Below are 20,786 nucleotides of genomic sequence, written 5' to 3' on the forward strand. Positions count from 1 at the left end.
GTGAAATCGTAGATATGCCATCCTGGCCCACTTATCATTGACTCACGTGGACCCTACATGTCATTGAGATACCAGTGACATATTTCTAACTTTGCAAAATTATAATGGCACGGTTGCAAATTTCCCTGTTTAATATATGCACAGTTAGAACTACAATAATAAGTAAACTTCACATTACCAACCTGCAGCTAGAGGTAGTTATGTAACAGAAAGTCGCTTAGAGTTGTTGGATAGTTTTTCTTTTGAGATGGGTAGTTTGTTAGTTAGAAAGCTCATTATGCATTGAGCCAAATTAGTCACAAAACATGGAGTTATTAGACCTTTTTTCATTGATCACAATTTATGTGGAGTTACACGTTCCTACGTTAACTATATACTGAACCATATGATTATGTCACCTGAAAAACATAAGTCATTGGAAACATTTTCTTTTCTTAATTTGTTTATATAAAAAGGCCATGCTACGGTTAACATTTCACATTTATGGTATACGTTTAACTATTTAATGACAATTTCAATACGATGCGAACATATATTAGGAAAATATTATATATATATATATATATATATATATATATATATATATGGCTAAAAAACGATATTATTTGTGTATTATTTTTACAGAAACTGTCTCGATACATTTAGAAATTAATTTCCGTTTTCACCCAATTAGTAAGAACCATCAAATATGTCATGTGTTGTTATATATCCTTCATGTTGCCGAAACAGTGTTGTACGAAAAAAATCTGTTTTTACTCGATCAAGAGGAACCCTAAATTTCCATTGCAAACAGAAGGGTATCCACTTTATTTTAAGCATGTGCTGCATGCATCAAAATAAGACACGGCTAGGCGCCGCCATTTATGAACCATCCATGAGCTATGACTTGCCTGTCACTCACCAAAATCTGATAGATCCATTATACATTAGTTAGTACCGTATCTGTTTGTTACATAATGTAATATGTTTGACTTTTTTTTACAACGTTTAACCATTCGTTTTATTTAAAAGTTTAGTATAAATATAAAAAATGACCAATCGTGCTTAAAGTTTTTTATAATAAAATAAATCACAAGGAAAATAAATGATATTTTCATAATTTTTTAAATAAGACAAATAATTAATATTGCAAGAAAAAAACCAAACATCTTACACTATAAAACAGAGGGGAGGGAGTACACGTTTATTTATGGTAACCGAAAATAACCCTTCTGTATATATATAAAGGATCTATCACAACCCAATTATGCTAAACATTATATACAAGAGCACATAGCACATAGATACCACTTTGAGCATCTTGTCGTTAATAGCTTCGTCATTAGCTTGATTACCTTCTGCGACAGTGTGAGGGTAGGTGTTGTACCATGGAGATGGTGAGCGCGGCGAGACCTTGGGCGATGTCGTCGTCGGCGGCGGCGGCCATGGCGTCGTCTCTGCGGCCGGCGGCCAGGCTTTCCAGGCCGCGGGTGAAAGGTGATGACGATGGCCAGTACTCTCCACGCGGCGGAGCGCCGGCGAGGAGGAGGAGGGTCGTCGACGGCAAGGCGGTGGACCAGGCCGTCGCGTACGCGCTCATGGCCGCCGCCCTCGTTGCCACCTACCTTCTCCATTAGCTCCATGGTTGATCATGGCCTCATGGGGGAAAGATCGGCTGCGCAAGATGATATGATCGAGTGCTGTTCCATGCCGAGTTTGCGAATTATAATTGGCATTTCTGAGTTTTGTGTGATGTTTTTTCAATGTGATTAAGTTAGTTTGTTATTGTATATTAGATAAAATTAAGTAATTAAAATGCTGTCAGTTTGATTGATCGATTTTTGTTACGATGTTTTCTTGGTTTGTTACAAATGCTCGTGTAATTCAGTCTCAATATATTTGATTTGTGGACTAGTTAGGATGAGTTGGAGCCATCCCCTTAAAAAAAAGTTAGAGTCATCCTAAAATCACATAATAAGTTAGTTTTATTTTTCTGTTTGATTGTAGAAGTGGATTAAACCCTGTTTTTTTATTTAGTGGAAGAGATGGATGAGGAGTAAGATAGACAACTTCTGTCCACCTGTTAGTCCACAATGTCTCTACGATGTGTTGAGGCCACTTGCCCTTAACTAGAAAAGGAGTGTCAATGAAGATAAGGTCAAGGCGCGTCGTAACGATGATCGACCACTTCCTCACCACCTGCTTCCACGCGAGCAGTGCGCGTGATGGAGGAGTGGTTGTGGTAGAGGAGAGGTGCGGTGGACACGGTGGAGGAGCGCGCGGCGAATGCAAGGTGCGACAAAGGACCAGGCGTATCAAGAGCTGGCGTCGTCCACATGGGTTCATTCAATTCGATTAATTTTGACAAATAAATTGGACTCAGATCTATGAGCAGTATTCTTCTCTCGAGTCTAACCCATGGTCTCTGTCCCCAAACCAAACATCCTCAAGAATGAGTCGGCTCCATCGCCCCTCCGTCCGTGCTCTCTATTTGAAAGGGAATAAAATGCACACACCACCGGGCCCCAGCCCACAGAGATAGCGAGCCCAATACGGCCCATCCAGTCGTGCCGCCGCTTTATATCATCGAGAGATCGCACCCCGCCGCCTTCCTCCAACCCCTCGTCTCCCCTCCATTTTCGCCGGCGCCGCCGCTTCCACCGCCCGGCGGCTGCCGCTGCCGGCGGGATACGTTCCACCCTGTGCTGCTGCTGGATCTCTCCTGTGTAGATCAAAGCAGTACTAGCAGGGAGTGAGGATGAGCGTGGTGGGGTTCGACCTCGGCAATGAGAGCTGCATCGTCGCCGTGGCGCGGCTGCGGGGCATCGACGTGGTGCTCAACGAGGAGTCCAAGCGGGAGACCCCCGCCGTCGTCTGCTTCGGGGACAAGCAGCGGTTCATCGGCACCGCGGGGGCGGCCTCCTCCACCATGAACCCTAGGAACTCCATCTCGCAGATCAAGCGCCTGCTGGGCCGCAGCTTCGCCGACCCCGAGCTGCAGCGGGACCTCGGCTCCTTCCCGTTCCGCGTCTCCGAGGGCCTCGGCGGATACCCGCTCGTCCACGCCAGGTATCTCGGAGAGGACCGGGCTTTCACCCCCACGCAGCTGCTTGCCATGGTGCTCTCCAACCTCAAGGGCATCGCTGAGGGCAATCTGAACTGCGCGGTTGTCGATTGCTGTATTGGTATCCCGGCGTACTTCACTGATCTGCAGCGTAGGGCTGTTGCGGAGGCTGCCACTATCGTGGGTCTCCGGTCACTGCGTCTGTTCCACGAGACGACCGCCACGGCTTTGGCTTATGGGATCTACAAGACTGATCTCCCAGAGAACGATTGGTTGAATGTGGCATTCATCGATGTTGGGCATGCTAGCATGCAGGTTAGCATTGTCGGGTACAAGAAAGGGCAGCTCAACATGCTCTCGCATGCATATGATCGGTCTCTTGGCGGGAGAGACTTCGATGATGTCCTATTTAAGCACTTTGCGGAAAAATTTAAAGATGAGTACAAAATAGACGTCTACCAGAATGCCCGTGCTTGCATTAGGCTGCGCGTGGCGTGCGAAAAGCTCAAGAAGATGCTGAGCGCCAATCCGGAGGCACCACTAAACATTGAGTGCTTGATGGATGAGAAGGATGTTCGGGGGTTTATTAAAAGGGAGGAGTTTGAACAGATCAGCGCCCCTGTGCTACAACGTGTGAAGGGCCCACTGGAGAAGGCCTTGTCTGAAGCTGGCTTAACGACAGAAAACGTGCACTTTGTTGAGGTTGTTGGATCAGGCTCTCGTGTCCCTGCAATAATCAAGATAATCACCGAATTTTTTGGAAAGGAACCAAGGAGGACTATGAATGCAAGTGAATGTGTTGCCCGGGGATGCGCTCTTCAGTGTGCTATTCTTAGCCCCACTTTCAAAGTGCGGGATTTTGAGGTACTAGTTATCCTGCTTACGTTTCTAGTGACAATTTATTCTGCCAGCAGTATATCTATCTTGTCCAATTCTAATGTTCTCTGCCATGTAACGTAAAATAGAGAAAACTGCTGATAATTTGTCCCACATGCATTGGTTTTTGGAAGCCTTCCTGCATTAGTATATTTATACAAAGCAGTAATAAATGTGCCACTAGCAGATTTTAGTACCAGAATAGGTATCTCAGTATTTTATAAATAGATCGTCTTCCAATTACCAGACGTGTCCACATATTTTATGTCATGTAAATCAGTTAATGCTTTTATCTTACATATTCTGATTTAACCATTTGATGGGTCATGAACTAGAATCTGTCACGCATTTGATTTTATTTTTTCTGTGCCTTGCTCTGTTGAGTTAATATGAACTCATGGCATGTATCAATTCAAAATAATTCTATTGTTGCTATTCAGGCAGTGTTACATTAGTCTTTGGAATATGTGTATCAGTACATTATGCTTTGCATTTGGTTTTTTACACATTGCCCACTTGTAAAATGCATGAAGTAAGGAGTATGGTATATCTTATTGATTTTATTATGTGATAGTATGATAGAATAAGGATGGTGCCAATAGAATATATATATATTTCCACCAACAGACTTGTTTGTAATGTTAATAGAGATGGCTTGATCTCAAGTTGAGTGGAATTATCTGTGGTGGCTTACTGTACATGTACACCAGCTAATTTCATAATCATGCCAGGCAGACTTTCTAATTTTAGTTGTAAGAGAATGCTTAAAAGATTAGATGATGTCTGTTTTCATTGTTCCTGTGAAAATAGTTAATCATATGGTTGATATTTTGCAGGTTAATGACAGGTTCCCGTTCTCAATTGTTTTGTCACCAAAACCAGATTCTGAGAACACTGAATCCCAGCAGACTCTTGCATTCCCGAAAGGAAGCCCAGTTCCTAGTGCCATAACTGCGACCTTCTTTAGGTCCAATACATTCACAGTTGATGTTGTGAATGTCTGTGATGATGATTTGCAAATGGCACCAAACATAATAAGCACATATACAGTAAGCAGTACGGCACACTTTTGATGTTATTCAGACCTGATTTAATCTGTGGTTCTTAACCAATTTCAACAGTTACTGAATTGCTATGCTATGATTGACTGTATGCAGATTGGCCCTTTCCAGTCCAGCAAATTTAAGAAGGCAGAACTGAATGTGAAAGCATGTCTCGACATCCATGGGATAGTCTCTGTTGAATCAGCAATGGTAAGTTTAAAGGATGCATCCCACCATCATCTCGAGTAGCACAATGATTCTGATCTTTTTGGGCTTTGGTTATTTTGTAAGCAGATGCTGGAGGAGGAAGTGGAAGTTCCAGTAGCAAGTACGAATGAGACAGTAAAGGATGCTACTAAAATGGATACAGATGATGCACCAACTGACCCTGCTTCTGGAACTGGTGGGAATATGGAGGAGTCTAAATGTGCTGCAGATGCTCATGGTGCTGCAGAAAATGGGGGACCAGATTCTGAGGAAACTTCTTCTCCGATGGATACTGATGCCAAGGTATGGATCAGCTGTTGGGTGCTGGCACACTTCAGCTTTAGTACATATATGTAGATAACATATCTGTTGCATTATGTTTTGAAATAATGCTGTTCTGTTTTGTCTTATAATTTGGTGGTTTCCCATCGCTATGAATGAAAATAACTCATCATGGTAGTGTGTTCAAACTGTTTGACTGCCACTTTCTGAGTTATAGAATGGATTTTGTAATCATTTTTATTGTACTGATTGATAGTTTTGTAAGTGCTATCTTGAGAAGTGTATATCACAACAAATATATTAGTACCGTAGGATCTTCACGCAAATTGTGATGTATTCAATGTTCATGCAAATGAGAGCTGCTAATATTGTTTGAGACTTTTTGAAATGGTTTTGATTTTCTTTTCAGGTTGAGCCACCGAAAAAGAATGTTAAGAGAATTAGTGTTCCAGTTTTTGGATTGGTCTATGGTGCAATGGGGGCTGAAGAATTGGAGAAAGCTGTTGAGAATGAGTATGAAATGGCTCTTCAGGACAGAGTAATGGAAGAAACCAAGGAGAAAAAGAATGCTGTTGAGGCTTATGTTTATGACATGCGTAACAAGGTAGAGAGTTTAATTTTGTAATGACATATGAACTTCTGCGCAGTACCTGATGAGTTTCTTGTGTTCAGCTATATGACAAGTACAACGATTTTGTCATGCCTGAGTACAAGGACGAGTTAATTGCCAAGCTTCAGGAGGTTGAGGATTGGCTATATGAAGATGGTGAAGATGAGACAAAAGGGGTTTATATTGCAAAGCTCGAAGAACTTAAATTGGTCCATCCTTTGTTGCATTTCTTGGTTCACCTTGTGCCTCTATGTATTGATTTGGTTTGTAGAGGACATTAAGTTTTGATATGCCTTAACTTTGTTAAAATTAAAGGTTGGTGATCCTATTGAGATCCGCTACAAAGAGTGGACAGAAAGAGGCTCTGCTATTGCCCAGCTCGTACACTGCATCAAGAGTTTTAGAGATGCTGCATTGTCTGATAATCGTGCATTTGATCACATCGACATGTCAGAAAAACAAAAGGTATGTTACTGCATAGAGATGGATGATTTTCTCTTGATAAGGAAATTCCCTGTGTTTCACTCAGTGTTCCTCACTTGTCTGACCTTCCATATAAAAAGCTGTTTTCCTTTAATGCCATGACTTTCCAAGTTCTAACCGTTATATTTCACAACGGTTAACTCCATTAGGTTCAACCACCATTAACTCAGCAAGTTGTCAGCATTATGTCAAATAAGTCAAAATCTATGGCTGAAGTGAATTTTCTCTTTTCTCGTCTCTTTTGTATCTATCCCCTGCTCTCTGGAGCAAGTCTAGAGACACTACCGGATCCACTAGGTTGAGTGCCGCCAGATGCTTTTATGCTGGTGTAGTTAGCATGAAACATGTGGAGCTATTCCTTTCTCGCTCATGCATTCTAACATCTCTCATCTGCCACATATCCTTCCTCTTCCTTCCTCTTCTGCACTGATTGTTAATCTGTTCTTCCTATGGGAGCATAAATTCTTGTCTCACTCCTAATTGAATCAAATACAGAAGTTTTGTACCAAACTGAAGACGAGCGATAGGGAAGTGAGATTATGAAGCACAAGAGTCATTTCAGCCTCTAAGGAAGAAAATGAAGGATGTCAAGTTGGCTCTGCACAGCTGGCACAGGCCTTAGGGCAAAGATGACCTTTTATAAACATCACATTAGTTGGTTACAGTCTGAAATGGTAATTGGCAAATACAGGTAGAAAAAATCTCTCTGATGGCACTAAAGGAAGTGCAATTCTTCTAGTGTGATATCAGGAGGGAGGAAACGGGAACGGAAGGCATTGGCACATGTTGGGCATGCGTTAAGGGCAAAACATGACCACATGCAACTCAATAAAAATCATACTAACGGGAGACAGGCAAAAATGCAAATAAGGTAGCAAAAATATTCTCCATTGGCAGTAAAGTTAACACTATTCGTTGTATGCATAAATCAGTTTTGTTAGGCCTGGACTGGATGTTTTGATCCAGCGGATGTGTCCTGTTACCGTGCCAGCAGTCTTAAGGTTGAAGGTGGGCCGCATAGGCCATATAATAGTTTGTAGGAGTAAATATATGTCCTCAGCCAGTCTTCCTAGCCTAGTTGGTTCAAATTGAAAACTTGAAATATCGTATTGGACACTTGGGTTGATGGAACAAACCTGTCCAGGTTACTAGGGTGGGAAAAAAGATCAAAGCTGTATTTTCCTTGGTCACTGGATCGGCCTGACTCAAGTCTCAAGCATTGGGTCCTGTTTTTCAGTTGGACTGCTGGGCCAGTAATACAAATAACTTTTTCTTAACCTCTGTTTCCTGCCTGGTCATCAAATCCTATGTTAATATATGCTTTCCTTGAGGTTCTTGTTTTAATAAATGGTATTTTGGCAAAGATAGGTGATCGGTGATCCTTTCTTCAGCTGCTAATCAATTATTCTGCATGCAGGTCATTGACGAGTGTTCAGACGCAGAGATCTGGCTAATAGAGAAAAGTCAGCAACAGGATGTTCTACCAAAGCATGCTGATCCTGTCCTCTTTATTTCTGACATAAAGAAGAAGGCTGAAGCACTTGACAGGTTTGTTTGCTGATCTATGCACCAATGCTCTATGCAAACACACCTTATGTTAGACTGATTCCTGTGACTGAGTCAGCTACTCCTAAACCTTGTTTTACAGGTTGTGCAAACCGATTATGACAAAGCCAAAGCCAGCACCAACAAAGCCACAGACCCCGCCTCCACCTCCCCCTCCGACTGAAACCCCAGCAACACCTGAGCCTCAAACACCTGAGCAGCAGCAGCAGCAGCAATCAGATGGTGCTGGTGAAGCTGGCGAGCCAACAAGCGTAGGAGGCGCTCAGGATCAGGAGCCTGCTGCCGAGCAAATGGACACAGACAAACCGGATGGTTCCGCTGAACCATCGGCATAAGTTTACCGTCGACAAATTAGACTCTCCTGTGATTGAACGCTTACTCCTGTGGTTATGGTCACTTGGTTAAGGCCCGTAAATGAGCTAGGGCAACCGGATGTTTTTTTTGTTGCTGCTATACTTATGTTAGGTGGTCATATATATATGCTGGGAATATGACATGGACATGTTGGAAGGTAAATGCTGTGGTGGCTTCTCCCTTGATTTCACTTTTTTCTTATTTAGAGGTGGTTGAATTGGGGGTGAGAGTATGGGTGAAAATGGGTCGGGTTCGGTCGGATTTCACCTTTCCTATATCCTAACCCATATTTTGCAATCGGGTCCGGATCTAATACGGATATTATCGAATACGGATACAATCACGGATAATATTGATATAAATACGATATAAATACGTATCAAAATGGATACGAACGTTTATGGGTACAAATATTTATATGGATATTAAGTTGAAACGACAACCATATATATCACATAGACAATAGCTATTGCACATTTGTATATATCCAAAATGTGATGGTATTAGGACCGGAGGTGGACGACGGACGTCACCTCGACAGGGGAACGCAAAGACTGGACCAGAGGGCGGAGGCTCGGTGGGAGGTTGGCAACGAGTTGTGTGCGCCACGGCGGTGAGCCTATGCTGTGCGCGTGCGGGAGCCAGGAGTAGCGTGAGTCGCGTACTCGCGTGAGTGCGTGACTCCCTCCTGTGAGGCCGTGACCGTGAGTCGGCACCTGCGTGACTCCCTCCTGTGACTGTGAGCCTGTTACTCCGTTAGTGTTTTTCCTTGCTGGGCTTGGACCTTGAAACTTAAAAGGCCGAAAGCAGGACATGGCCCATTAAACCTGATAATAATCCGGATATATATCCGGGTATTATCCGCAATATATCCCGGATAATCCATATCCATCGGGTATTGCCTTCCCGAACCCGATCCCATATCCGCCAAAATTACCCGGATTCGGCTTCAGATCCGTGTAAAATCCTGGGTACCCGAATTTTTATTCGAATTTATCCCAAATTAATCTAGGCGGGCGGGCGGGAAATATCCGCCCCGTTTTCACCCCTAGGTGAGAGGGCACATGCCCACCCATTGAGGCCTTGGCTCTGCACTGGCCTAAACGGTAAACTTTTGTCCAATGGTCCATAACATCTTGAGGGAAAATTTTTGGTCCATGGGAAGAAATGCTCTCTACAAAGTTGATCTGATGCTTCCATAATTTCCATTGATCTACACGTAGAAAGTTCATCGTAGCACGGATGGTTCGGTTCATGCTAAGTTTGTGATGGATGAGAGCGGTGCATGCGAAAGAGGTGCATTGGACACCTGCACGGCTCATCTCCATTTGGATGGATAGACCAAAAAATAAAAGACTCGTGCACCAGCCGGGAATCGAACCCGGGTCTGTACCGTGGCAGGGTACTATTCTACCACTAGACCACTGGTGCTTGCTGAACTAATTTGTGAATTAAGATTTATAACCATGTGAGATACGAACGACAGAAAACCATATGATCCCATCGACTCATCGGTTACCCAACTGCGGATAACGTGCTAAGTGGCAGAGATATGATGATAATTTATGGTTAAATATTTTACATGTGTTCTTAGCATTAATGTTGAAAAAGAAACTAGGATGAAAAATTAAAAACCAATTCTAAAATTAAATTTTAACACCGACGTATACGTTTTAGTTAAAAGATGGAGCCTATATTACAATTAAGTTCTGCATGGATACGTTTTAGATTCGATGATACATTCTCATTGTTAGCGTCAATACTAGTGGTAAACAGTAATCCAGGAAGGCAGACGCACTAAAGCAGCTGAATATGCGGTAAGTCTATCACCTGCTACTCCAAAATATAAATAGACTATTTTCTTAGCAATAATTAAAGTTAAAAAGAAAAAAAATAGGTGCCTCTTGATTAATACTAAAAATGTTTATATTATTAAACAGGATTTTAACCCTATATTTTTCTTATATTTGGTACGGAAGGAGCAGATAACAATCAAATAACCAATCCAACGGTCAGGATAGGACATACAACATAATTTGTTTTACATACAATGGCACTAGGTGTATGCATGTGTTATGGAAAAACTTAATAAAATTTGATATGGTAGATTATGATGCTATAAGCCACTAACCAAACATGCAAGTCTAATTCCAACGTACATATAAAAAAATAAAAAGAACAAAATTTATTTGATCTGTGTAGTACAATCGCTGACTGGTTTTTATTAATTTTTTGCTTTTATAGTTTGTAGGTCAAATTTAGCTTCCATGTTAGTTTATGCACTTAAATCTATTTTTTAAAAAAATTGTCCGCAACTATTACAGCTATGTAAAAAGGTCTTTGTCCGCTGTCCGGACATATTATTTTTGGGAAGGTCATAAGAAGGCAAGCTCTTTTAAATCCTCGAGGGGATATCCTCTTGTTTTTAACATGTCATTTGAATGTTTATAAAAAATTGATAAGATAAATTAATATGTGATATATCAGTAAGTTGATTTCTATGAGAGAAGGCCATAAGAAAACAAACTTTTTCAAACCCTTGAGGATATATCCCCTTGTTTCTAGCATGTCCTCTAATTTTTTTTCTGTGAAAAAGATAAAAAAAATATAGATTAATATGAGATATATCACTGGGCAAACATGTTGTACCGAATTTGATTTATACAAGTTGCAAAAAAGGATCGAGTTTAATTTGTTTCTTTATTTACATAATTTGGATATATGTGTTTATAAAATGATATATTGCATATTAATCTATCTTTTTAAAACTTTTAATAGCTATTTACTCTATTTCCTCCGTAAGAACCATGTCCATGATTTCCTAAGGCAAGAGCTACCAGTGTACTGTCAGCACAACACAACACACCCAGAAGCATTCTTGATGATTCCAAAACCTCTAAAATCTCACCTAAGATAATCTTAGCCAAGCTTGGTGCTGCATGCCATATATATGCATATATTAACTGCAGCTAAGCTTGGTATTATAATCGCAATTAAGCATTCCAAACTAAACTAAGCCAACACTTAGCCATGGGCGGCGCCCTGCGGAGCTTCCTCCTCTCCTACCCGGAGTTCCTCCTCGCCGCCGCGTGCTTCCTCGCCTTCTCGGCCATCCGCCGCGCGCGCTCCGCCCGGCGGCGCGCCGAGGCGGCGCCGGTGAGCTGGCCGGTGGTCGGCATGCTGCCGTTCGTTGTCAGCAACGCCGGCCACATCCTCGACGCCGCCGCCGGCGCGCTCCGCGAGCTCGGCGGCACGTTCATGTTCCGCGGCCCGTGGCTCGTCGGCGCCGACTTCCTCGTCACCTGCGACCCGGCCGTCCTCCACCACTGCCTCGTCGCTAACTTCGGCAACTACGACAAGGGCCGCGACTTCGCCGAGATGTTCGACGTCGTCGGCGACGGGCTGCTGGTGGCGGACGCGGCGGCGTGGCCGCCGCAGCGGCAGACCGCCGCGACCGTCTTCACCTCCGCCGCGTTCCGGTCCTACGTGGTGTCCACCGTCGAGAGGCAGGCGCGGCGGCTGCTGGTGCCGTTCCTCGACCACCACGCCGCCGGGGCGGCAGGGCGGTGCGTCGTCGAGCTCGAGGACGTGTTCATGCGGTTCTCGCTCGACGTGTCGTACGCCGTCGCGTTCGCCGCCGACCTCGACTCGCTGTCGCTCGCCAACGCCGCCGCGCCGTACCCGCCGTTCGGCGAGGCGACGAGGGTCACCGGCGAGGCCGTTCTGTTCCGGCACATCGCGCCGACGGGGCTGTGGAAGCTAATGAGGTGGCTCAACGTCGGCGTCGAGAGGAGGATGGCCGAGTCCAGAGCGGTGCTCGACGAGGTCGTCTACCGCGAGATCGCCAGCCGGAAGTCGCGCCCGCTCGCCGTCGCCGGAGACGACCTGCTGTCCATGTACATGGCATCGCCCAGCGACCCCGCCATGACTGACGAGCAGAAGGACCGTTCGCTCCGGGACACCGCCGTCGGCTTCATGTTCGCGGCCAAGGACCTCATCGCCGCGGCGCTCGCCTGGCTCTTCTACATGATCTGCACGCACCCGCACGTCGAGGCCAAGATCCTCGACGAGCTCAAGTCCCTGCGCCCCACCGCCGCCGACGACGACGGCGCACCCGTCGTGTTCGACAGCGACACGCTACGGTCGGCTACATACCTGCACGCGGCGGTGCTCGAGACGCTGCGGCTGTTCCCGTCGGCGCCGTTCGAGGAGAAGGAGGCGGCCGGCGACGACGTGCTGCCGGGCGGCACGACGGTGGCCAAGGGCACCCGGGTGGTGTTCTGCCTCTACGCCATGGGGAGGATCGAGGGTATATGGGGCGGCGACTGCCGGGAGTTCCGGCCGGAGCGGTGGCTGACCGCCGGCGGGAAGGTCCGGCACGAGCCGAGCTACAAGTTCGCGGCGTTCAACGCCGGCCCGAGGAGTTGCCTCGGCAAGGACCTCGGGCTCAGCAACATCAAGATCGCCGCGGCGGCGGTGGTTTACAACTTCAGGGTGGAGCTCGTCGGCGGCCATGTCGTGGAGCCCAAGGACTCGGTGGTGCTCCACACCAAGAACGGCCTCTTGGTTAGGGTCAAGAGGAGAGAAGCAGCTTGAGTGTGTTCTAACCATGTTTTTTTATATAACGATATTAACTTCTATATTTATGTTTAACAATTCATCTTATTAAAAAAATATTTAAATATACAACAGATCCTACTTAAAGTTCCATAATAATAAATCAAACTATAACAAAATAGTTAACAACAATTTAATATGCAACAAGTCATACTTAAAATCCCACAATAATAAATTAAATTATAACAAAATAGTCAATAATTATATAAATTTTTTAAATAAGACGAATGATGAAACGTAAATATAAAAATCAACGACGACATATAAAAGCATGGAGATAGTAGAATACATAGCAAAAGTATAGAGAAGATGAAGAAATGTTAAGGAAATGAAGCAAATTGCACTCCATATATGCTGATTTATATCACATATAAAACCATGTTTGATTCTGTTAAGAATTGTAATTAATGTTGTAATTACCTGTTTATTGTTCATGGTAAGGTAATAATGTACAAGATGGGTTGGACTTTACATATCATAGATATGTCAGCTCCATGGTTTTCAGTTCAGCGTGACTCGTATCCACAACTTGAACAAGTCACATGGCCATGTATATTATGCTTGGAAGAACAAAAATCTTTTTGATGAGAAAGAATGAACAAATTCCGCATTTCTGACTGCTCTGGTTGATCAAATCAATCTCATTGGATTAGGTAACTCCCGATTGTTTTCTACATCCATAACTTTGTCAGTGAAAATTTGCTAGGGCCTCTTCGGTTCGAAGGATTTTTAGAGGAAAAATGGAGGAATTGAATTGTTTCCTCTGAAATTTCTGTAAAATTCCTGTGATCCGAAGAAGCCCGGTCTACAGAAAAAGGAATCGCCACTAAGGCCTCTCTGCAATCCCATAGTCTACACTCATCACTCAAGAGCACGCAATAGCTGATATTGCTGATGAGGAATCATCCTCTGAAGAACAATCCTTTGGTTACCCTTGTGTTCCAGCACATAAATCAACAAAAGAATCAGTATAATATTTTGGTCAGCAGCTCATCTGATGAGGGTCTGCAACTATGTCTTGCAGCTATCATTTCAGTTAGCTTGGACAGCTATTCAATCGTCTCTGTGTACACATTATCAGCAAAACAGAAAGGGTGACAATAGTTGCTACTGTAAAGATGACTGCCTGCACAAGCCAAAACAGATAAACCGTAAAGAGGGGTAAACATCACTGCCAGAAAATGAGCATGATGAAACTAAATGGAGAAGCTTCATGACCATAAACACAGTAATTAGTTCCATGGCCTGAATGCCCCTTTCTGGAGTTACCTTGCATAACAAATACTCCCTCCATTTCATAAGACGTTTTGACTCTGCCTAGATTCATCTATTGAGCAATGTATATTGCATCTGTATGTTTGTTTATATGTCTATATTTCATACACTAAATACACCTGATCCTTACTTTTTAACAGAGTGCTCCAGGTCTTGAAATGAAAATACTAACCAGAAAAGCAGAAGCAGCAAGTCCAGGTCGCTCTCGAGGATCCCGGTTGTAGTACTTGCAGTAATAAAGAAGAGCTGCAATGTACCAAACCAAGGGGCACAAGAAACCCAAAAGAAAACTGCAGGAATTATATGTTCAAGATTACCAACTGACAAAGGTGAATGTGCATTTAAATTATGATTTTCACATATAGATTTTTCCCACCAGCATATACAAATCATCCAACAAGTGAGAGTGATGGGAAGTGGCAAAAGTGACAAAGGAAAAGGCAGAAATTTTAGCTAAAGTTGTATTTAACATAGTTGCCCTTTGTTTAATAAATTAATCAAAAGTTGCGCTAAAGAATAGAGGAATGGACTGACTCACCAACACCAACCAATTCCACAACCAAAGAAGGGAAGTCGTCTCTCAAACATTGCCAATCTTGGGTTTTCATCATCTGCAAGTAGTGTGTACCTGCCAAGGCAGGCCTGGCAACGGCAAAATTCATCCGAGCTTCCTGCAAAATGAAGAAGAGCAAATTGAGAAAAATTAAGACAAGTACCACCTATATTACAATACTTGAGTAAGTATAAGAATAAGAGAGAACGGTATCAGTATAACCAACATCAAACAGGTATCTAGCGCAAAATAAGAGCATGAGCAGGCCCAAGAAAATAGTTACCTCCCCTCATAAAATTTATATTATAGTTGTTTCGCGAAGGAACCACCTAGAACCTTGGAGTTTCTCAACATTTCCAGGTAACTCCTACTTGTAATGGCTTAGTGATGACTGTGGAAATACAAATTAGTCATCGCAGCAAGCAACTGACAAGTTCAAACATAAGAGGTTAGCAAAAGTATGAGGTGGTTCCAAATATAGAAAAAAACAAACTATAAAAACAAAATGCATTAAATTACAGTAGCATATAAAAAAAAGTCAGGTGACGAAATAAAGAAATCACAACAGAGTACATGTTCTCTTAATTGAGCAAAATGGTACTGTTGAACGAAATTGAACAAGCCATTGCATATACTCTTCACACATTCATTGCATAACCTTGAAAGAACAATTCACTCCTTCAGTAATGTATGAAAACAAGTACCCAATGCTCACAAATACAATTCTAATTTCGTTACCATGACTGCACAGCACAGATCCTTCAGGGGGGCGGATCTAATGTGGGACATGGGGGTTCAGTTGAAGTGTTGACCCCCAAACTTTTTTGTGAACAAAAAAAAAGCTGTTATTAGTCTCCCTTAGGGTTATTATTAAGACAAATTAAGCCAGATCCAGAAGAGAACCTATCTAGGGTTCATGCTGCAGATTCCAGAAGAGAAAAAAAAAGGTGCGTGAATAGAGAGAGATGAGGAAAGAGGATGCGGATGGATGCTCACCGATGAGGATGCAGGACGACAGCTCCCCTGCTCGCGGGAGACCGGAGCAGGCGGCGGGAGGAGGAGGAGCCCGTCCTGGGCCGCCGCAAGGGAGAGCGCGGAGGGGAGGAGCTCGCCGGCCGGCTGTCCCTGCCGCGGAGAGAGAGGACGGAGCGTCAGGTACTGGGGTGAGGAGAAAATGTGTGATGCACGAACTTCCATTCCAGGCCCATTGTTTGGTTGTAATATTTTACTCCGTTGATTATGCTATTGTTATACTCTCTGCTCCGGTCCCAAAATAAATTAATTTTTTAATTTTTTACCTATAATTTTTAACTCTTCGTCTTATTTAAAAAAATTTTATGATTGATATTTTTATTTTTATTAGATGATAAAACATAAATAGTATTTTATGTATACTAATTTTTTTTAATTTTCTCAAAATTTTTTAAATAAGACAGATGGTCAAACATTAGACACGGAAACCGAAAAATTAATTTTTTTTACAGAGGGAGTATGTTTTAAAATGTAAGTATTTTTATATAATATGATTTAGTAAATATTAAGATAGAGTTATATATACTTTTTTAATCACTTCAATGATTATTTTTTAAATTTTGAATGGTTTAGATTCTCTTTTTACGGTTAAAAACGACCCATTCAACGTGCATGAGTGAGATGCTAAAAGGGACGACGAGAGTATTCTCTAGACTATAAACTACTCTCAATAAATATGAGAAAACATAGGGTGTGGTTCATCGAACCATGTTTTATAGCTTATAACTTTATCAGTTAGATGTTAATCCATGTTCACTAGACTATAAACTGCTCTAAAGATCTCATGTACTATGTACTGCTCTCAAGATCTATGAGAGAAATATAAGGTGGTTTCTTTTTCTTGAAGCCAAAAGCATTGCAACATGAACTTGCTTGTTCAAGGGTTATTATCAACGCAAAATAATGTATTAGAGGTAAAGATTTGATGCAAATGTTCTCGCTTTAGCTTGTCCCATTAATTTCTAGAGATACCAAATAATTTTTTGAATGTCCAATTATAATGCTTTAGATCTAGACTGCTTGTTTTACTACAATTGCATTGTATAAGAACCTATGTAGATAAAAAATAGAATCTAGTCTAATTGGTTGTTTTTTTATGGTGGAACTTCCCTACCGGGTTTAAATCCTAGATCTAACCTATATCCTCCTATTTATGTCTAATTATTCTTTTGGTAGTGAACGATGTCCCTATCGACAATGAGACACTCATGATTATTTCGTCAATAATAAGATATATACCTATTTGACATCTTTTTAAAGAACCCGAGTCAATAATTTGGTCGATCATGTTATGTGCATGTCTAGGAAGTCAACACGCTGGCAACCAAGTAAACAAGATATGACCACCGACTCAAGCCCAAGATCCCAGCTACCCAATCCCTAGATTTAGCATGACCATGGGCGGATCTATAGTATACGGAGTGGGTCCTAGGATCCACTCAAATTTAATACTTAGGACATGTTTCTTTTAGCTTGGGATTATTATAATCTAGATTATTGAAAGTAAGCTAAAGGAAACATACAACTTATTAAAGTAGCTTATTATAATCTGGAGCTCAGCTTATTATAATCTGATAAGCTCATTTATGTGAGCTTTTTCTAGCTTATTGGATGAAAAATTACCCACCATACCAACCCACTCCCTTTTTAGACTTGCGAACCCAATAATCTAGCCTCTAGTAATCTAGAAAATAAACAACTCACAACTTATTCTACTACAGATTTAACAATCTAGTTTATAATAATCTGACTCAATAATCTAGATTATAATAATCTTAAGCCGAAAGAAATAGGGTCTTAGGCCGCGTTCGTTTGAGGGGAGGAGGGGTGTTAGTTATCCAGCGCGGAAAACGTAGTAATAAATTAATACATGATTAATTAATTATTAATTATTTCAAAATATAAAATAGATTAATATGGTTTTTTAAAACAATTTTACTATAGAAAATTTTCATAAAAAATACACCGTTTAGTAATTCAGGAAGCGTACGCGCGGAAACGAGAGATAAATAAGGTAACTTATGGGGCTTGCGGAGCCTTAGTGTATTACTAATATATAATTAAGTAAAAAATATTTTCAATACACTAACCATCTAAATAAGGTGCCCCACTAAGCTAGATCCGCCTATAGCACGACCATATTCAGATTTTACAACCATGACACCTTCCATACAGTCTCCCGCGCAATAAACCTCAGATTTCAATGGAAGGAAGAAACGACAATCTCGGTCAATCTTGGAAACAACAAAATTTACATTGCAGCAGCAAATCTCTTGTGTGGATACAAGAACCCCATGAAAAATATTCGTCCGGGTAGCTCGTGGTTGGGTGGTCGAGGGCTCGAGAGATGGGTGAGGCGAGAAGGGGAGTGGAGAGGAGACGACGAGCGACTTCGATGAGCTGAGCTGAGCTCACTGCCACCTCATCTCTTTGTGGTCGTTGTTTTTTTTTAAAAATAATTTCTTAATTTTTATTTCCTCCTCCTCCTTTTTTTTTTCCTTGCTGCTCGGGTTGTTTTTTTCGAAGAGTTCAGGATTTAAATATATTAGAAGCACAAAACATTGTTTAGGATACAGTTCCTTGAGACAAAGCGATCTTTTAGCTCATTTGCGTAACAAGTTGAGCTAGACAACTCTGTGTGAGCAGAGTTTTGACAAGTAAAAGAAGTGGTAGCTACTTGAGAAGTTATTCCTTCCTTAGCTAAGTTGTCAGCAATTGTGTTTATCTTCCTTGGGATCCACATAACTCTCCATTCGTGCAGAAAATCCTGTTCAAATTGAGAGCCACGGTCTAATACTCCAATGACCTGGGTCTTGATCAAACTGTCTAGTCGTCATAGTTCTTGCGATTACTTCATTGTCTGTAAGAAAGATTGTGTTTTCCAAGTCGAGGAATAAGGCAACCTCCATTGCTAACTGCAGTGCAATGAGTTCAGCTTGCAAAATTGATTGAGCATTAAGTGTAGTAGCCATGATGAATAGCCCCAAACCAGTAGACTCAGTTGTCCAAGAAGCATCTATATAACATCTGATTCCTCCTGGGATGCTTGGGCATTTCCTTCTTCTTTCTATTTGATTACCAGATTGCTCCATCTCCAAGTCTTGAGTCCTGCAATGCTCTTGGTTCACCAGAACATTATTGATATTAGTATAAGTGGTTAGCATCGCATCTGTTGCAAAGCAAATATTAATTGGCTCATGATGAATATTTTGAAATTTAAGATCATTTCTGGCTTTCCAGATTTGCCACAAGAGAATGAAAATTTTTCCTAGCAAAGCGTCCTGATTTCCATTCGAAATGACATAGCCAATAAAATGAGAAAGAGAAGCATTGGCTAAGTTTTGATCAATTCTGACGTTGATTTTGCTGAGGTGCCAAGTTAGATTACTGAAGGGACGCAAAGATTAAATGAAAGTCAGTTTCTGGCTGTCCGCACCTGGGGCAGTTGGGAGATAATCTTTCATTCGCCAACTTAACCGCAAGGAAGTAGGAAGAGCACCAACAAGAAGTCTCCAGACGAAAGTCTTAACTCTTGGAGGAATTATCTTGTCCTTTCAAATTTGGTTCAACAGATGCTTAGGTGGTGTTTAGATTGAGAAAATTTTTAGGAGAAGTATCATGTCAAATGTTTGATCGGATGTCGGAAAGGATTTTCGGACACGAATGAAAAAACCAAATTTCACGGCTAGCCTAGAAACCGCGAGACGAATCTTTTGAGCCTAATTAATCCGTCATTAGCATATGTTGGTTACTGTAGCACTTATGGCTAATCATGGACTAATTAGGCTCAAAAGATTCATCTCAAGATTTCTTTTATAACTGTGCAATTAGTTTTTTTGGTTCATCTATGTTTAATACTTTATCTATGTGTCCAAAAATTTGATGTGATGTTTTTTTTAAAAAAATTTAGAAACTAAACAAGGCCTTAGTTTGGGAGCTTACCTGAGCAACAGTTTGGTATCTATGTTTCATCACCTCTTTATAAGCACTTTTTGTGTTACAATTGCCATCTGATGTATGGTTCCGGCATAGCTTATCTTCTCCTTCCTGTTGAATGATTTGAATCTGCAAAATAACTTCAATTGCCTCCTGGATAAAGCAAGAATTTAGTTTATTCATATCCCAAGCTTTTTGAGGCGTCCAGAGATCAGAGACCAAAGAAGGCATTTGATAAGGGGCATTGTCAAGATTAATGTAGTCATGAATATCTTTAGGCAGGTTACACCAGGGCTGGCTCCAAATGGAGATTTTACCTTCTCTGAGTTGCCAAATGACTGAGTTCCTGAGAATATTTCTAACAGAGAGAATAGAGCTCCAAAAAACTGATTTGGGGGTATGAGTGGGAGCATTCCAGAAAGAAGTATTATTAAAGTATTTACCTTTGAGGATTCTGGAAATTTCTTCATTTGGGTTGTTCACCAATCTCCAGGCTGCATTGATCATTAGACTTTCATTGACTGCTTGTATGTCTCTTATTCCCAGTCCTCCTTTAATAGGCCTGCAAACTTCACTCCAAGTTTTAAGGCATAAAATATTCTTATTTTGCCCTTCTCGGGTTGTTTCGGAGGCGACGCTTCATTTTGATGTTGACGTTGCCACGTCGTACAACGGTACAAGCGGCCGGCGAGGTAGTAAAAGGGGTTCAGGACCAGAGGGACCAGCATAAACGCAGATTATTAATAAAACTCATTTATAATCTTGGATTAATTCGTGATACGAATCTATTGAGCCTAATTAATCCATGATTAGCCTATGTGATGCTACAGTGAACATATGCTAATTATGGATTAGTTAAGTTTAAAAAATTTGTCACGCGAGTTAGCTCTCATTTCTATAACTAGTTTT

General features: G+C 41.9%; 3 protein-coding genes, 1 non-coding gene and 1 pseudogene across 5 annotated transcripts; 2 read left to right on the forward strand and 3 right to left on the reverse strand.

Annotated features, from left to right (window-relative positions):
* The first annotated feature begins 2,670 nt into the window (after positions 1-2,670).
* LOC102712082 (heat shock 70 kDa protein 15-like) lies at positions 2,671-8,654 on the forward strand. The gene is made up of 9 exons (XM_006654049.3): positions 2,671-3,907; positions 4,756-4,968; positions 5,077-5,172; positions 5,257-5,472; positions 5,861-6,055; positions 6,124-6,270; positions 6,377-6,526; positions 7,962-8,092; positions 8,193-8,654. The coding sequence occupies exons 1-9, from the start codon at positions 2,738-2,740 to the stop codon at positions 8,443-8,445; spliced, it is 2,571 nt and encodes an 856-aa protein (XP_006654112.1). The 5' UTR covers positions 2,671-2,737; the 3' UTR covers positions 8,446-8,654.
* A 1,170-nt stretch (positions 8,655-9,824) lies between these two features.
* On the reverse strand, positions 9,825-9,895 carry TRNAG-GCC. The gene has a single exon. It is a non-coding gene; the product is annotated as a tRNA-Gly (tRNA).
* Positions 9,896-11,442: 1,547 nt separating this feature from the next.
* LOC102710700 (noroxomaritidine synthase 3-like) lies at positions 11,443-13,146 on the forward strand. The gene has a single exon (XM_040524533.1). It carries the CDS (start codon positions 11,495-11,497, stop codon positions 13,058-13,060), a length of 1,566 nt encoding a protein of 521 aa, XP_040380467.1. The 5' UTR covers positions 11,443-11,494; the 3' UTR covers positions 13,061-13,146.
* Positions 13,147-13,707: 561 nt separating this feature from the next.
* LOC102712359 (60S ribosomal protein L18a-like protein) lies at positions 13,708-16,108 on the reverse strand. 2 transcript variants are annotated; one of them, XM_015836931.1, is made up of 5 exons: positions 15,906-16,108; positions 15,193-15,300; positions 14,895-15,027; positions 14,529-14,646; positions 13,708-14,207 (listed from the first exon to the last, which is right to left on the reverse strand). In XM_015836931.1, the coding sequence occupies exons 2-5, from the start codon at positions 15,200-15,202 to the stop codon at positions 14,118-14,120; spliced, it is 351 nt and encodes a 116-aa protein (XP_015692417.1). In that variant the 5' UTR covers positions 15,203-15,300; positions 15,906-16,108; the 3' UTR covers positions 13,708-14,117. The 2 variants fall into 2 exon arrangements, with proteins under 2 accessions (XP_015692417.1, XP_006654113.1); XM_006654050.2 differs by having other exon boundaries at positions 15,193-15,335.
* A 2,378-nt stretch (positions 16,109-18,486) lies between these two features.
* LOC121054411 lies at positions 18,487-20,605 on the reverse strand (annotated as a pseudogene).
* Between the last annotated feature and the right edge of the window lie 181 nt (positions 20,606-20,786).

Source organism: Oryza brachyantha, chromosome 5, assembly GCF_000231095.2.
Source record: "Oryza brachyantha chromosome 5, ObraRS2, whole genome shotgun sequence".
Classification (NCBI taxonomy): Eukaryota; Viridiplantae; Streptophyta; class Magnoliopsida; order Poales; family Poaceae; genus Oryza; species Oryza brachyantha.

What these genes read in the sequence shown, in the direction of transcription:
- LOC102710700 (XM_040524533.1), top strand. Translation starts at nt 11,495, where the DNA reads ATGGGCGGCGCCCTGCGGAGCTTCCTCCTCTCCTACCCGGAGTTCCTC.
- LOC102712082 (XM_006654049.3), top strand. Translation starts at nt 2,738, where the DNA reads ATGAGCGTGGTGGGGTTCGACCTCGGCAATGAGAGCTGCATCGTCGCC. An exon ending in CGATGGATACTGATGCCAAG is followed by an intron (nt 5,473 to 5,860) that starts GTATGGATCAGC and finishes TTTTCTTTTCAG; the next exon opens with GTTGAGCCACCGAAAAAGAA. An exon ending in TTTATGACATGCGTAACAAG is followed by an intron (nt 6,056 to 6,123) that starts GTAGAGAGTTTA and finishes TCTTGTGTTCAG; the next exon opens with CTATATGACAAGTACAACGA.
- LOC102712359 (XM_015836931.1), bottom strand. An exon ending in TGTGGAATTGGTTGGTGTTG is followed by an intron (nt 14,647 to 14,894) that starts GTGAGTCAGTCC and finishes TAATTCCTGCAG; the next exon opens with TTTTCTTTTGGGTTTCTTGT. An exon ending in TTGCTGCTTCTGCTTTTCTG is followed by an intron (nt 14,208 to 14,528) that starts GTTAGTATTTTC and finishes TGGCTTGTGCAG; the next exon opens with GCAGTCATCTTTACAGTAGC.